Genomic DNA, 18,263 nt, shown 5'->3' with positions numbered 1-18,263 from the left:
CTATTCTAGGTAACTAAATGAGGGCAAAAATGTAATAAACCAAGCACTCTTCTATTTGCTATCAGCTGGTATGGGGTTTATCTGTGTTAAAAATTTAGGTTTCTTTTTTGCATTGGAGCTGCTGAACTCTGATGCACCCTCCCTGTTTGACTTCCCGTGGTTGTAAAAAAGGCAACGCACTGGTGGAACCTGGGGCTGATTTAAGTCAAAGCACCCCTACCTGTATTGTGTATAGCCATACTGGTATAAAAATCCCTAGGGATAGCTATGCCTCAAAGACTTAGATTTTATTGCATGATATTCATTTTGTTCTGTAAAGCAGTAATTTTGTGGCTGATTTCTGTTTTGTTTATAAAGTAAAAATAAATTATTTTTATTTTGTTTCTTAGGCACCAAATAACTCAAACCTAAATCTTGACAGCATAACTGATTAACCTTGTAATAGCATCTTTGAGATATTAATGTACGCACTACCTTATCTTCTACTTTATCTGACCTTTATCTGTTGATTTTAATATCCTTTGTGGTTGCTAGTGACGTGTTTTTGTTGTAGACAGTGAGGGATTTTGGCTCCTGTTTATTTCTCTGGTTTATTCCCATTCAGTCTGTTCTGTCCTCTCAAAGAAATAACTGCATCAAGCAGAAAAAACCAAGATGATAAACCGTAGCCCAGAAGCATGATAGGAATCATGTCTGCTTGAAGTGTTTGGAAAGCATGCTGATGGCATGTATCCTCTTGTAAGGCTTGGGTGCTTGTGATTCATCTCACTAAACCAGTAGAAAACTAATCAGAAAACAAATTTTAAAAAGAAGATAGGAAGGGGGGGAAGACTATGACTTTTTGTTGTTCTTCTGCATTAAAGTGACTCAGCGGGATCGAGCATATCCTAGAGCGGCAGAGAGGCAAAAGGCAGAAGGGGAGGAAGGCGACGGGTTTCAGCTGCAGCGAGTCTGCCCGCGCTATGGATTGTCACTCGCTGCTGCCTGCTCTGCGGGTGGCAGGCGCCCGCTCACGCCTGCCGTCTCGCTGGAGATCGTTGCCCCGTGCCAGCAGATAGTGGAGATGAATGTGTGAAAGTCCTTCGTGTACATTAGCCTGAAATCGGAGAGCTGAGTGGAAACTGATTTAGGGCGGTTTGTGCTAACCTGGCTGGCTTTGCACTGAAGGGATTACAGCTCTGCGATAGGGCTTGTAAAGTCTTGGCGGTACCAGGTGCTGAACAGCTGTGAGGGTTAGGTGTCCTGTTCAGCCACTGCAGCTGGGTCTGGGAGAGAATGACCTGGTTACAGCACACCGTATGCTCGTGGATGTATTACAGTTCTTGGCTGTATGGCCATGACTATAACCTCACTATATCTGCAGTGCTGTTCACTTCTTCAGAGTCACTTGTGATTCTTCTGTGTGGGACTGTGCTGTGCACCAGTCTTATTCCCGTTTGTGCAACTGTTTGTCAGTTTAGCTCCCACAGTTTGGAGACATGTAGGAGAATGTGGAGTGTAATTCTTCAGTGTGATACCATGCTAGTTTCTCAGTGGGTGTTTTCCTTCATGCGTGACAGGATTTTGGCTTTCAGGGACATGAAAAAACCTGTGTGGTTTCTCCGTGAGCAATTTAGTTCAATTTTCATGCAATTCTACTACAGTGTTCTTATGGTTGAAAAATAAAGCAGAAATAGGATTGGAGATCTCTTCTCTCAGCTGTATCTCTCTGTCCACAAAAGTAGATGGATGAGGAGACCTCCCTCTTGCCAGCATCAAGCAGACAAAGACGCAGGAAGGTCTCCGTCTTGGGCAATTTAACGATAAGAGGCAGGGAGCAGTTTGTAGTAATTTTCATTATGATTTTTCACAACCCGTGATGTGATGATGGAGTTTGCGATACTGAGAGCAGCTGACGCTATGAGAACCTCTGCAGAACTCATCTCTCCTGCTTTGGCAAGGTGATTGCCGGCTTACAGATTTTCTCTACGCCGTGCTGGCCCTGCCTGAGCAGCGTGGCAGGCAGCATACAACTTAAGGCACCTGTGGTGTGGCTGTGCAAGTATGGGCCCCTAATCCTTCTGTAGGAAACAGAGAGAAGGAAATTGTCATTTTTGGAGTGTATCTCCTCTCCTCTTAAGGGCATCAAATGAATCTCATTCTGAAGGTGTTCGTTTCTGCTCATCAACTGTAAATAGAGTCTAGGGGACTGGTTGATAAAGTTAGCTAGATAAATCCCAGTCTTAAATGTCTGATAAATGTTTTAGGCTTGGAACGTCTCCAGCTTTTTACTGATATTTTAGTGTTTAATGTAATATTTTACGTTTTCCTGCAGACCCTGCCGCTGTACCCATCCATGTGACATAGTATATTTTAAACGTTTAATTTTATGAGCATACTATAGCTGAAGTGAGCAGCAAACATTTTTACCATATACCTAGTACACCTGCTGTATTTTATTTTAGATATACAAATAATTTACTATTTTTGTAAGCAACCATTTTCTTTCTTGGCACAAATTACTTGGGTGAGCAAGGCTTCTAAGGTTGCATTTGAAAAGCCTGCTGCTTTATTTGATACTACCTCTTTCTGTTTACGGATGTGCCCAGATTTAAGGTATTATAGCTGTACAGAATGAAAGGGCTAATTGTCCCGATAGGCCAACTGTCAGATTGTACAGCTGACAAGTAGTAGATGCGCTGCAGATCACTTTATGATGTGAGATTCCTGTTAGCAAATTCTTAGCACCCAGCCTGAAGAGTTGGCAAACTGTAGACTAAACTTATTAACGTAAGCATTTTTTGTTTGGATGCAATGATTATAATTTGTTCTCTTGAAGAATTACATTCATGTTACATCCTGCTCTTAGCAGAGCCCATGGCAGTTGCAATTTGTCAAAATTTGCCTTCTTTATGAACTTTGGTTTTGCTGACAAATTAAATTCAAAATTAAAACAAGAAATTGAGTTTACACTCTTTTGCTGCCAGGATCCTTCCCCAAAGATGGTTAGCCTAAGCATAAAGTTCTCAGGAGAGACTCATATCCTCTTCTTTTATAGGAGGTGTTTTAATGAGCCACCTGAAGGCAGACAGTAAGCAAAATTACTTCCTTTTTTCCATCAGGATTATCACTTCGGGCAAGTGTTTTCAAACAAACATTAGAAGTCTCTTGCTATGTTTACAGTTTGGGAGGAGGGCATCTGCAGGTACTGTTTTTTCTGTGCATAACTTTTATATCGTTTCTGTGAAAAGCATAGAGATATTTCCGTGGCATAAAACAAACATACATGTATATGCCAGTAGATAGAATTGCTTTTATCAAATAATGTGTGCCCTGTAGCAACCTTAATCTGGCAGCAAGGAGCACTCAAAGTAAAACTAACTGAATTGATTTTCAGGGTAAATAGGTGAGGTTAAGGGACACAGCAAGGGAATTTATTTATTTTATTTATTTACTTTACGTATTGTAAATTATACTGATCTAAATGGTAATAATTATTTCAAAAAACTATTTGAAGAATGTGCTGGCCTCTGGAATATTTTCCGTATTGAGCATGAGATACCGTGGTTACTGCGGTCCTTGTCCTGCAGCTCTCCGTCTGACCTGACTTCTCGTGCGCAGGTTTCCTGCGCGTGTATCAGGAGAGAGCTGAATTACATCCTTTCACTGGGGAACCGGGCAATGCTCATAGATCTCAAAGTCAAAACCCTTTTTGTCATTAACAGGTGACTCTGTGTTCTGTTCTTTCTGGAAGGGCCATGCCATTCCCTGGCTCAGAGGGGAAGACTGTGAAGATTTCAGCGCTCGGGGGGATCCCGAGTGGGACCATGAGCTCTCAGCCGCAGAGTCTGGTTTTGTGGCTGCGCCTGTTCAGCTGGCGCTTAATCATAACACTGTTAATCATAACTCTGCCTTGGAGATCCGGCACCATGGGTGATGTTTGCTCGTTGTCGGAATGCCGAGAAACAGCAAAACAGCTGGCAAATATCTTTCTGGGAAAGGGGGGGGGGGGGGGGAAGCAAGAATGAGACAAAAAAAGAGGGCAGCATTCACTACTGAGTCTGTGTTTAAATGGATTATTTTTTTTTGTCTGCTCACCGGCAGTGCTCTCCGTATGTCTGAGTCTGTTATGGTAGCGAAAAAAAAATTATTACCCTTTCTGAAAGTGTAGCACACTTGACACAGCCCAAGCCTAGGTGAGTTTGAAGCATGGTGAAGGCTCAGCCTCAGAGAAGATGATACAAGCGAGCGCAAGGGCAAAGTATTTGTTTAAAATTGTACTAGCCATTTATTCTGCTGCATGGATTACTAATTTTCAATATTCTTTTGCTATATTTTCTGGTCTAGCATAGCCTTTTTTCCTGTCTGTGCCTACTCAGAAAGTTGCAACTATTTTTGCTCTTCATATGGACCTCTTCACCATTACAATGTTATTAAAATGCAACAGTGATCTCTGTGAGGCTACATTATCTAAATAGAAGTAGGCCAGCCTTGCACATATGCACATATTCTGTAATGGACATGTAATTGTACCACATTTTAAAAATTGTTTGATGGCTGTTAGGCCTGTTTTTTGGTGATTTAAGAACCTGAAAAAGGCAGCTTGGAAGAATCTGTGCAAATGACTGCTAAGCCACCACAGTTCTGTTTAGTGTGTGTCCTTAAGTCAAATACCCTCTCTGGTAGCGCAGAAGAGAAGCTCCCTGGATGACTTCAAGAGGCTTTCTAAACTAGCCTGTGTTCTCCTGATCAGAAGCAGCCAGGGTGCCCTGTAAGGGCCACCTGCCTTCTGAGGTGAAAGTGGAAGGGTTTGGGTTAGGAGGGTTTACATTTATGGGGAGCTACTTTTATGGTGTGTATTTTGGTGCTCTCTATTGGGCAGAAACTCTTGGGTTTGTTAGGGTCTTGAATTTTTACAAAACTTTTTTTTTTAGCCTTTACAGAGTAGACTTAAATAAAAATGGCAGTCCCAGAATAAGTTTAGAATAAAATAAAGTGAAATCTGCTTGCATCTCAAGCCTTTCATGCATTCTGTGACAAGTTTATAAAATTAGGGATTTGTATACTCATATATGTAGCCATGCAGACATATGTTTATTACTGTTGTTAAGCGGTCAGTTGTGGTCATGGTCTGTGGCAGCAGGAGATATTATACTGAACAGTGTCCTGATGGGATGAGCTTGGCCATACTAAAAATGCACATAATGCTTAACTGCTTTTCACGATCTGCATTTCTGTTAGGCTGTGCCTTTATTGGCACAGAGGCAAAATGCTGTGGGTGCGATGAACAGACCAGCCCTATCAGATGAGATAGCAGTTCTGCCTATCGGGGTACCCTATCTCCAGGAGTGGGAGAATAAAAGGACTGGGCAAACACAGAGGGATTCTTCCCCAGATTAACCTGCCAGCCTTCAGCAAACTTCAGTTCAAGGACTTCCAAGGCCAGAGGTTGCATTTCTGCACTTGGCAACATTTCTTTTAAAATGCACTTAGGCAAATTTTCATGGGAAGGACGGTAAGCTAGATTCACTTTAAAACAAGTGCTCCTGTAGGTGAATTAGGCTTTGAAATGCGATTCTGTAATGCTGTTTGGCTCTGTATAACTGGTTGCCCAAACAATATCAGAACGATGAAGCTGTGTTTAAAGAAGATTCTTTAAATGATTTTCAGCCCGCATGTACATGTAACCACAATGTAGAAAACAGATGTGAGTGTTTTGGCATACACTTAAAGAGGGGGGTGTAGGAATTCAGAGGACAGCAATGATAAAGAAGAAATGGAAAGACAAGTGATCTGAGGGTAAGGTTCTCTAAAGAAAAAAATGATTGCCTTCATTCTCTCCCCAAATTCAGAACACCGGTGATTTTGCTGAGTACGTCAGTCTCACAGGTGTAAGGCTGTGGAAGACCAGTCTCCTGCACATGCCGTGCACCTTCTCAGCAGTGAGCCAGAGGGACTGCTAACAGCATGAGCCGAAGGCCGAGGGATCTGACCCTCTCCTCTGAGACAGCAGCACTGTTCTCTGGCAGGCGTCCCAGGGGTGCTGGAAAGCAACGCGGTCTGCACAATCTCTCTGCCTCTTGACCAGAGACAGTCAGGGTCATAGACGTGAATATTATCTTTATGACGCTTCAAGCAAGCAAACAGATAATTTTTTTTTTTCCGAAAGGAATGTTGCATGCAGTCAGTTGAATGTAAAAATGCCGTATCAGATCTTTCAAGAGCTGGTCCCTTGAGGGGATGTTGTGCCGGCTCACCCGCCCCGCTGGGGCAGGGGCAGGGCAGGGAAGGGAGCGCACACGCATGTGCATGCACTTTTGTGTGTATGTGCACGCACATGCTAGAGTCACGGAACGGCCTCTTTTCCCTCGATGAGTCCCTTGTGTCTTCCTTCTGATGTTCCTAAGCCAGGGAACTCCTCTTTTTTCCTGTGTCATAGTCCGGGAATCGTGCCCTGGACATTTTTTCAACTGAGCATATTTACATACAGGAAATCAGCCTGAAGACTCCTCTTTGGACAGTAGTTGTACTAGATAGTTATGCACTGGATCAGGTATGCTTTTTTTTTTTAAAGCAACTGATAAAGAGGAAAATACAGAACACATGTAGCTCTCTGCTTTCAAAACAGGTGTATAAATATGTCTTAAAATATAATTTCCTAAATATATTTACTCGCATAACTTAAAGCAAGAATTTGCTAGTGTTATTGCATTTATATGTAATGTTTTTTCTATGTCCTGATGCAGTTGAGTAAAAGAGGGTAATTTTTATTGGGGTCCAGCTTGAATTGCACGTGAATATGAATGTGAAGCTCTGTCCTGCCTTGCAGAGTGCCCACACCCGGAGGAGCCGTGCAGGAAGTGCCTACCAGGGTGGCTGCAGACCAGGGCGCGCTCTTTGGGAAAGGAGACTAAGAGAAGCTGGCCCTTGGCCTGGCTGAACGAGAGGGCGACACCCTTCTAAATAAAACAAATAAATAAGCAAGCAGGGAGGGTCTTGCCACTAGAGTGGGAAAAAATTAAGAATTTCGGCTTATAGGGATGAGTATCAGCTGGCACAAACATATTTCTGTTGGAGCTAGAAGATGGTTTCTTACCAATAGTACTTCAGTCATAGTGGGAGTAGTCAGGAAGAAAGGCAGGTAGTTTTGCTGGAGCCTGATCATTTTGTCAAAGATTTTTTTTTTTCTGCTGGTGTTGCCTGTGATAGCATGGGACTCCAGACTTGAGAACAGGGGGTGGTTTGATCCTGTGTATGTCAATGTAAAGCTTGGCACATTGTACATGGAAATTGTATTTGATGTTATTTTAGTGAAGGTATATAAAGAGAGAAAAGTATAGAAAAGAAAATCAAAATGCATGATGATCCCTTTGTAAGAGGTCAGCCGGCAGTCCTTCTTTAGGTTCATATTTCTCAGGCTTTCAAATTTGGCTGCAAAATCTCTGCTTCTTAAACTTTGTATGCAACTTCCAGGCCTGAGAATTGGGATGCCATCCTTTGTTAAAGCATATGGGTTATATTTAAGCCCCAGATTATCTTACAGTTGTTTGCTTGGGAAATGCGTGTGTAGGGGACAAGTGGTTTCACTCTTTATTGTATAAATGTTTCTCCATACTGGCTAATTTCACTATTGTTCTTGGATTTTCATTCTCACTTTAAACTTCAGGGGTTTTTGTCTTGCCAGGGCCATTTCCATGATGGGACACCTTCTCCCTTCTGTCTCTCTCACTGGTTTTCTTCAAAATCTGTATGTTTTCACAGGTGTTTTCCCATAACTTCAAAGGCTTTGTTTCTGCTCTTTTCGGCAGGGGAGGTCTGGGTGCAATAGTGAGAGATACCCGTACTCCAAAATGCTCCTTTCCCTTGGGAGTGCGTTGCTTCTGCAGAGCTCTTTAGCTGATGTGAGATATCCAAGAACTGGCCCTTCATGTGTGACCGTATGGCACAACCTCATTGCTGCCAGGACTCTTCCCAGTTTTTAAAGGTTATTGATGGCCCCCTCTTTTGGTAGGAGCGTATCAGGCTTGTAGAAGTCTTACTATGTTTATGATAGTGCTTCAAGCAATGAATCAGGTTGCAATTCTCTTTTCTTAGGTCCTCTAGGAAAATACAAATCTCGTTCTTGTTCTGAAAAAGTTGTTCTTAGGTTTTATTTCTATAGTGATTTGTCTCGTATTTCCCCCCTTCTTTCAACTTGGCTTAAAATTAGTTTCAAGGAACTGTATTCATATGACTGTGCAACACAGAGGGTTGTGGTAGGTAAACTTGGTTTATTTGGTTGGTAGATGTTGAAGAATTGTAAAGAAAGATAGAAGCAGAGCTGTATGTATTTTTTTTTCTAATAGTAAGGGCTTTCATCTTTCCACTATATCTCTGCAATTTTCTTCTATCTATCTGAAGTAGAAAAGACTGTTTCCTTCTAGAAATAAATATTCTTTGAAACGGAAGAGTAAACCTAGAACATGCTGAAGCTGTAGCCTCTGAAGGCTAATGGGATCACAAAAAAAAAGCAATTCAGGGGTTCATCCATCTCATTGCATTACGGAGTCTGCTCTGCCGAGTCACCAGCCCTCTTACATGAATCCGAAAAAGAAATTCTGGCATGTAAGAATAGTGTGATACTGTGTGAAAATTCTCCGGGACATGATCTGGTGGCTAATTGTCATCGCAACTGTTCAGTGAAATAAAACAAACCAAAAGTTAAGCAATGACCTGGAAACCACCAGTATAAGATTTCAATATTAGAATGAGAAGTTTTTGCTTGTTCTGTACAGTTGTCTTTAAAGTAATGCAGGAATATTAAGATTGCTCTTGATTCAAAAAAGAAAAAAAAAAGACAAAGTTAAGGAGGATGTTGATTTTAAATGTTATTTCTCAGAAGGTTTTTCCTTGTTTTGACTGAGAGAGTGCAATGCCATAGAATCCATCAGCTGTGATTTAATGCAGAATATATGTACTATTGCATAGGAATGAAATGAAGCTCTGAAAGTAATTTTTGTGAGTGATAACTTTGAAGTACATATACTATTGAAGGCTGTTTTCCAGTCTGAAAAGAAGAATGGTATTTTGTTTATCACAGAAGAGCAGTGTTTCAGTGGCAGGCTGAGCTGCTGGGCTTCCCTTGCACAGAAAATTTTATTCACTCGGGCTATGTCTACACCAGGATGTTTCAGTAAAAAAGTTCCCACTCTGGCCACTGGCGTTGCTGTCTTTTCACTGGTGACTGTGGTGGGTGGATTACTGTAGGCAGGATTCCAGTTTTAGCATCATTATTCTTACTTTGCCTAAAACAGATTTCTGTGGTACTTGGCTTATCCACATCGCCTTTACCTTTGTTACACATTTATCAATGGCAGCAGCAAATACAGTGAAAAAATTGATTTTTCTTAGCTCAGTGAAGCTGCAGTGGACCACAGTGCTGGTAAACTTCGTCTACAACCTGCCGAAGGACCGCTGGAGCTCTGGATGGCAGCTCGTTCTGAACTTTCTCTGGACGGCAGCCAGGATTTGGCCACTTCCCTTTGCCTGCACTGTTCATTGACATGTCCAGGTTGCTGCCCACCTTCTTGCTGAAGCGGAGTTTGACCAGCTCAGACAGTCTCTTCTCTTCTGCCTTGCTGTTGTGCTCTGTGGCACTGAGCAAGCTCTCGCTACCTTTCGTGAGCCCGCTTGTGTTACCAAAGATCCCACAACTACTGCTACTTTCAGTTACTCTTCCCATACTAATGTGCTGATAGCACTGGATTTGTCCATATAAGAAGTTACCTCACCAGGTCAGACCAGAATTTGATCTTGTGTCATATCCTGGCTAAGAAACAACAGGAAATGCCCAGAGATAAGTACCAAAACAAGAGAGGAGACCAAGAACAAGTCTGATGGGGGTTGGTTGGTTGGTTTGTTTTAGTATTAGGTTGAATAATCAAATAAAATCAAGCATATGCATATATTGAGCTGTTTTTCTGAATGCTAGATTTTTCTCAGGGATAGGTATTTGTTCTTGCTACTGTGCATGTGAAGACACTTGTGAGCATGTATGTGAGCACAGACTCATGAAGAGTCCTTGCCAATCGCAAATGCAAAACCTCTGCGGAGGAAAAGGCTGGTGTGGTTAATAATCTCTATGAAAGGTTGAACAATGTGTTTTAAAATTGAATTTATTTGTTAAAATTTCTCCCATAATCCTCCAAACTTGAACCAATCAACAAAGTATCCTGACAACCTTTGTCAGAAACCCTGAGCTCAAGTTCTTCACTCTAACACATGACCCTCAGCTGCTTGGGTGGATATTGCAGAGCTCTTCTGACCTGAGAAGCAGCTCCTCCTGGTACCTCAGGATTGATGATGCTGTGTCCACACTCCTTACCTTTCCACCACAGGCAGAGGAGTTGTTGGTGTAATCTGTTGCCTCAAATCTCCATTGTGTCATGATGCCTAGGAAGGAAATAAAGAATTAGACACCTTCTGTACAACAGGATACTATGCAGGTTTCCTTCCTCTTCAATGCAAATTGTGGTCCTCACAATCCTATGAACAGAGGAACATGTTCAATCCTCCTATAGAGTGCTCTAGAACTGGGGCTAGAGGAAGGATTTGACCTCTCTTACTAGGAAATTGTAGGTAAATGCAAAGTGCACGTATAAAATGATGGACTCTGGATTGTTAGTATCCAGGAATGTGTTTTTAGTGTTCTGATAGCTTCATTAATGTGTTGGCTTAGTTTTCATCTAATGAATAAAAAAGTACATAGAATGGTAAGGCTTACTAGAAATGGAGTTGGAAACATCATGATGTCACTGTAGAAATTCATGGTGCATTTTTAGGTTGGAATTTGAGTCCCCCAAATCAAAAATACGTAGCAGAAGTGGAAAACTATCAGAGAAGAGTGACAAGGAGAGGTATGGAGCAGCTTCCCTATGAGAAATGACTAAGATGACTTGGGCTCTTCACCTTGAAGAAGCAGCGTCTGGGAGAGGATGTGATAAAGGTCTGTATTAGGAAGTGCATCAAGAAGGATGATGGTTCGCTGCCTCTTAAAAGCAAGAAGTGGGGGGCAGGAGTGTAACCACTAGGTGAAAGATCAAAATAAATAAAAGGAAGTGGTTTCTCACATGCATGTAATTAGACTCTAGAGCACTGTGGATGCTGCAGGATGTTGTGGATGCTCTAAATGTACAAACAGTCAAAAAGCAGGCACCTAAGTTCCTGGAAGAAAAGTCTGCCAAGGACTGTTAACTATGAAGACGCTACTTCTGCCTTAGAAAGTCCCTAAGCTGAAAGTTTTTAGAAGTTATTAGAGGAGAATGTTCTGGAGAACTTTCACTAGATGCTGGCTTTTTTCTTCTTCATACTTTTCCTCAAATATCTGTTGCTTGCTGCTGTAAGCTAGAGCAAGGGGTAGGTGGGCCTCTGATCTCACACCAGTACAGCCGTTTTTGTTATCTCTGACATTCACCACAAGTTCTAATACGATGTCACTTTGCAATTTGCTTGCTTCCCTTTTTTTGCCTTTCAGAATCCTTCTGATATATCCCTGGGCTTTCTGGTGGCTCCAGCTATCCTCCCTCAGCCACCTCATACCCTACGTGCAGTTTAGCACTGGGAGCAGAGAGAAGAAGTCATCTGAATAATGAGCTCATGGCTAATCAGACACAAGTTGAAATATGGGGTAAACACACAGATTGGAATTCTTTCATAACATCTTGATTATGAAAAGATAACCACGATATTTATATCTCCCCAGTTACTTGTAACACCCTCATAGTGTGTTGGGGACTGTTTTTGTTTTGTTATTAAAGCAACTTTCTCATTTCATGCTTTATTGCATGCAGGGTTTTTACCAATAGAACTTTAAATCTTTAAAAAAATTGCTTTGTGCCCCACTTACACACTAGGTAGTAAAAAAATCCCAGCATCACAGTTGGCATAGATTTTTAGCAAATTCTCTCAAAAGTATTCGCTCAATGAGCTCAAGAGATTGTTTTCGTGACAGCTGGTGCATAAGCGCAGCCTGTGAGTAGAATTTTATGTGTGGTGGTGCCAAAGGTTAAGCTTTGTCCTGATAAATTGTGGTCCTGAATGCTAGAAATGTCAGGTGCTTTATTTGTCGCTGAAGCAATGGCTGGAGAGCTTTGAGGAACTTCCCTGCTTTCCAGTCCTGGCAAAGCCTGGTATTACAGTCATTTCCTGGAGGTGGATGAGATTTGCTTTGATATCCATCTGTGCTTTCCTACATCAGAAGACCTGTACATCCTCTTCAGTTAGCACACGGTGCACCTCCCTGCAGAGGTGAGAGCACTGGGTGTGTGATATAATAGCGCATAATGCTAACCACAAGCTTTTTATAGCAGAGCTCTTCTTAAATGTGAAAATTTCCATACAACTTTTTTTCATGCTACAGGGTGTCACATTTCAAAAGGCAGTACTATGGCAAGCCAGTGATTAGTTTATATGATTATTTTGAAATTAGTAAAATGATATAGTGATAAAAATGTTGGCTTTGTGTGCATTAATTTCTTGCTGGAGTGATTTCTTAGGTTTACAAGTAATTTTGTTGAAAAGTACACTATTATTTTGCAGAAAGAACTTAGGCTACAATAGAGAAGATTTTAAAATTTTTTTATTACTTGTGTTGTATTACTAATTTCCTTAGAGTTTGCTTTACACTTAAGGTTGAGTGACAAATGGTAACAGATTAGGTTATAACAATATATACATTTAAGACCTATATATTCTTTTCTCTGTCTGTTGTATTCATAGAATGAGTCCTCAAACAAAATATTTTTCCAATAGGGAAACAAAACAAATGTCTACCTGTTCACAAATAAAATGCATCAGATTCTAGAAGTAGACATTTTAGACATAGCTTGAGTAGCTTTTTATTGTTGTATCTTCTGCAGAGCTGCTATTCTGAGGTGCTGAAGTGACCTTTGGAAACCTGACACAGTTGATAATTGTATAGTTGACATATATGACTCTGGACATTGGTCTAGATAGTTAATACTATTTCTTCATGGAGAAAAGAGTACAATCAGCCTTGAGAACTCGTCCCACAATAATGTGTTGCTTTGAATGAGATAATTTCAAAGAAAGAGATATCAGCTGATTTTTGTTTTCTGTCTTTGAGGTTGGGACGGTGGAAGAAATTTTGCATGAAGTGTGAGCTTGCAAACACAGTATTCATATAGATCATTCAAGTGATGGTAAATGACGCTGATGGAGGCTTATATGCAAGTGGTGAGATTACTCACTCATGGATGAAAATTCTGTGTTTGGGCAATCTTGAGGCATGGCAGAAGGTAGATGTGTTCCAAATGGCTTTTCAATTTGGGCTACATATTGAGAAAACAGTTATTGTCCTTGGGTGGTACATGGGCAGAAATCTCTCTGGACTTGGGAATTAGGGATTTTTTAATTTTTTGAATTATTATCGTTATTGTGGTGCTGAGGCATTTCTTGGACACATTAGAATTTTTCGCAGGTAAAACACTGCAAATGGCACTCAACCCCAAGCGAGATGCAGCATAAGCAACTTCCACCACGTTGGACAAAATAACCAATTCCTAGGAAGTTAGGTATGGGCCCTGTATGGTGTTCCTATGGGGGATGATTCCTCCTGCTTCTGGGCAGCAGCATAAGGCTCTGGCATGCTCTTATCCTGCATGTACTACTGCTGTCCTACCTGGTGGGCGTTAAACCTTCTTTATGCAGAAATCATTGTTCTGAGACTTGAAATTAGCCTGTTTCATAATTACAGTGCATGTTGTAGGTTGTTGAAATGTTGAGAGTGTTCAGTTAATGCAATGTACTCTTCAAAAATTGCTCTGGGCATTTTACACTTGGTAAAAGAAAAGGAAAAAAAGCCCAATAAAATACCCAGGGAGAGCAAACAAAAAAAATGTTCTCTAGTTTAAAATGATCCAGAGTCATCTTGAGTTCATGAACCAGCACCGCCGTTTGATGTCAGCAGAACTGAGCGGAAGTGTGTGGTTTGTGAGCTAGCTGCTGCCATAGAGTCACAACTTCTCGCTGGCTGAGCCTGTGGATGGGCTGCGCGGGACAGACTGCAGTGCAAACCTGCCGACTATTCAGCAGCAGGATTAAGACCCTACCTCAAGTTGAAACTTCAGCTACTTTATAGTGCGCCGTGCTGTAAGGGTCTGCAGTGTTTTGCATCTTGAATGGTGATAGACCACAGTTAATGGAGAAGTAGGTGAGGACATCTCCTGCTTCCACTCTGCCAGATAGCCATTTCATCATAGAAGGGAGGAGGAGAAAAAGAAAGCTACATCCTTTGAGAGAGAAGCAAGCTGCTGCTGGAAAAGTGAAAAAATAACATTATTGCCTCATGTTCCTTTAGCATGTGACCAGTTACGGCAATTGCTGATTGTCTACATACCAGAAAAAAAAATGCCCTGCAGTATAAAAAGTTCACAGTCTCTACTTCAAACAACCTTTCCTCTAAAGGCAGTTATTAAGGAAGTCGACTACTAATACAACATTTAAATATACTTTGCTGAGCAAGAAGAAAATCAGGGAGTACAAGAGAGTTGTTTGTTTTTATTAAAGCCTGTAGTGAACTTTGTTTTCTTTCCATTGTTTCTGTGTGACTAGCTGAATAAGTTGATGTCTCTCATTCTTTGAAAATAAGCTTTTAAATATAATGAAGCAGATGATAGAAGAGAAGAAATTTAGTAGAGGTCACAGAAGATTTGAAATGCCCATTTAACATGCCACATCCCTGGCAGTGTTCAAGGCCAGGTTGGATGAGGCTTTGGGCAACGTGGTCTAGTGGAGGGTGTCCCTGCCCATGGCAGGGGGGTTGGAACTAGATGATCTTTAAGGTCCCTTCCAGCCCAAACCATTCTATGATTCTATGAACACTTTGTCTGTTAAAAGGATGCTACAGAGTGTCCTCTATATCCTACAGAGTAGGGCAACTTCTGGTTGTAGAGAATATGCAGCTGGAACAGATACAGAAGATTGAAGTGATCAGTTGTGGTGTCTCAGGCACAGGGGCAACACAGGCAGCTCAGGACTGCAGAGATTGCTTGGGGAAGTGATTTTTTTTTTTTCTCCCAGCTGTTCCAGCTTGATAGACTTTCTTTGCTGTAGTCTGTATCTTTCAAGCAGATAAAAAGAATTAAGGCGTGCGTGTGTGTTTCGAACATGGTTGCCTACGTTGCAAAGAGAACAGTATGAGCAATACACCGTGGCAATGCAGAGTTGTCTGCCATGATGATAGAAATTCCCATCCTGCAGAGCTTGTTCGAGCTGAGCAATACTACGAAGAATTTCTGGAAAAGGACGGAGTTTTCATTCCATTAATTCATATTATATTAATAATTATATTCTTCATATTGAAAAAATATACATAACTTGGGAATAATATATATATCTTTATTATAGAGAGAATATACATTATTTTATATATGCATATATAAATATAAAATATTTCCACTTAGCCATCCACCTGTACACAAAATAGTGAGCTTATTACAAACTTTTTCTTCCTTATTTCTTTCATTTCAATTAGTTATTATTTCTATTTATTGCTGGTCTTTTTAATTTTCTATTGGGAGGAATCCATCCAGTGAGAAATAGGGAAGATTTAAGTAGAGTGCTGTGATTATTCCTCTAACTGCAGAGTTACTGCTAAGTCTGTGGACACCTGTGCAGGTCTGAAACAAATGATTCCTTAAGGAGAGTATTTTTAGTGAACTAATTGCAGGTAAGAAATGGGGTCTTTGCCTGAAAGTGCATATATGTCCTTTTTTTGCTTTGTGAAAATGCTGAGTAGCTATTAATTTATGCGTTACCCATGTAAAGAGATGATGAAAACTGAGCTGAGAAAGTTCTTGGTGCTAATAAAAGTACTCGAGTTATGGAATACATAGGCATAGCAAAACCATGGTACACGTAATTTGGGTATCAGTAAAACCTACCTGCCTTAAATAAAAAAAAAAAGCTGATCACATATCTGCACAGGAAAATAAAAATAAAACCATAAACCTCAGAGTTCCTGCAAATGATTTGCTACTAACGTCAGTATTTTTTTAGAGAATGAGATGATTTAGATCAAGCAAACATTCTTCTGACATTAGTGACGTAATAGCCCGGTGTTCAGAGAGATTTCCTGTTTACTTTGGGTCTGAACACGGACATCTCCAGAAAGCAGGTGCTAAAATTTTCATTCCACATCTGCGTATAAAGACAGGCCAAACTGTTCTGAGATCTGTAGCAAACTTTATATACATTTTTGTTCTTTAGGAAAATGGGGGTAGTGACAATTTAAAAATCTCTTCAGATCAGAGATGTCTCGGTTTGCTGACCAAGCTAATTCCTCAGTTTTAATCCTGTAATGCAGAAAATTATCAGGCAATGTCAGTTTGGCAGCCTTGTGAGCTACTGTCATGCTCTTCTTAACTGGGAGCTTTGTTTGCAAATTCACCTGGAGTCAAGGGACTGAGTGTCCCTTAGGGATGAACTGCTGCTCACTCACATCTGAAGAGTTCACGGATGGCAGCAGGACATCATGGTGAAATTCAGCACTCAGTTTTATGCTGTAAATTTTCACGCATTTTCTATTTCAAGTCATAACTTCTGTGAGTGTTCACAGGTAGAAGCAAAATGTCTTTTTATAATTTGTGCATGTGATTCATGGTTTTAAGTTGCAAGCCTAGTTTTAAATGTATACTTTTTTCTAAAAGGCAGAGATAATCTTCCTGTTGCATTATTTTCCTAATTATATTTAAAAAAAAAGAGGATTACATTTAATAACTTGCTGCAACTCTTCCTATGCCTTTGAAAATATGAGTGTATTGATTTCCATTTAGCTGTCCAGCCTGTAGCAGATGGAGGAGTCTCTTATAAAACAGACCACAGTCAAGATCTTGTATGGACTGAGATCAGAAATGAGTATTTTTGAGTGTTTTGATTTGCTTTTTAACTTTGTATGGTTGCATTTTGACAAACGGTGTCAGAGATGTGAAAACTTGCTTCATCTCTGTAATACAACTGTTGTGCAGTCTGGAGTCTGAAGTCCTGAGGTTACTTCTGAACTCAGGTCAGCTCAGCTTTGCTGCCAAGGCAGGAGGCCTTGTTTAACTCCCAAGTGATACAAATCTAATAGTAGAAAAACACAGCTTGCAATGAAGTCGTTAAGTAAATTTTGTTTCTGTTTTTGATGGTCTCTAGAAAATGAGATTACTGATTGTTTTTGTTAGCTGACTTCGTTAGATTTGTATCCTGTGAGTATGGAAAGTGTATTTCTAAATGCAGGATTGTGATACCAGCATCTGAAAAAATCCCAACACTGAGATGTGCTTTGGCATTAAATTATTGTGTATTTACAGATTCTGCGACCATTACCTTGATCTGTTAGGCGAGAAATTGCTGTATGTGAAGCTGTTTAGGAATTTACATGGTCACTAGAACCAAAACTGGGTCTTGGAGAGCACGTTTATGACAGCAGCAAACATATAGACAAAGTAATATATGGCATATTGTAGGAAAAGTGTAAGATTTTGCTTTTAGAAAAAGAGAGGAGAAAGTGGAGGGAACAGCTTGCGGCCAGCTGCAGTAAGAATGAATTTGGGTCGGTGGGAAGCACTGATCAGAGAGGGCTGTCCTGCTCTGCAAGGGCCGGGCTGGGTTCAGCAGAGCCAGCGCACTGAATTAACACGGGACGGGATTAATAATCCTTCATTCATGGTTTTTACCTCAGTAACAACACTAAGGTGTCCCTGGAAAGCTCCACTCGCCCACGGCTATGCCTGAGCTAATAGGGGTGATCCAAGCTGAAAGCATCTATGGGGTGGTTTATTTGCAATTTGGATAACATACCATTGAGTGTTTTAGTGGTAACTATAGAAAAAAGGGGAAATAAATACAACACAACACACCTTTTAAAATAGTGCTTATCAGCAGTTTAACTTGTAATGAATTTGATGCCACTTAAATTATTTTTTTCCAGGCAAAAACTGCTTCTCAAAAATGCAGATGTTCCTGTTATCATGAACACATATTTTAGTCAGAAGGTGCTACTCAGTGAACATTCAGAAACAAGAGAGAAGACACATGGTCTTACGAAGATGCCTATTAGGAAGAATATCCTATCTTTGGCACAGACATTCAGACTAGATGATGTTGATGATGAGTTACACCAGGAATCTTCAGATAATCAGGTAAGGTCCATTTGGTTCACAGTTTAGCACTTGTTAAGAAGTTGGTGAGCAGATGTTTGGAAATCATAACAAAAACATAAATTCTAAACTACTGACCTATTC

General features: G+C 40.7%; 1 protein-coding gene across 1 annotated transcript in view; it reads left to right on the top strand.

Annotated features, from left to right (window-relative positions):
• The window catches only part of SPIDR (scaffold protein involved in DNA repair), a 210,561-nt gene that overhangs the window by 121,433 nt on the left and 70,865 nt on the right, over positions 1 to 18,263 (top strand). The window contains exon 9 of the mRNA XM_075744139.1: positions 17,951 to 18,161. Within this exon, the coding sequence (XP_075600254.1) occupies positions 17,951 to 18,161 (211 nt within the window). The remainder of the gene's footprint in view (positions 1 to 17,950; positions 18,162 to 18,263) is intronic.

Source organism: Balearica regulorum, chromosome 2 (genome assembly GCF_011004875.1).
Source record: "Balearica regulorum gibbericeps isolate bBalReg1 chromosome 2, bBalReg1.pri, whole genome shotgun sequence".
Classification (NCBI taxonomy): Eukaryota; Metazoa; Chordata; class Aves; order Gruiformes; family Gruidae; genus Balearica; species Balearica regulorum.
This window is presented reverse-complemented; position numbering and strand designations above follow the sequence as displayed.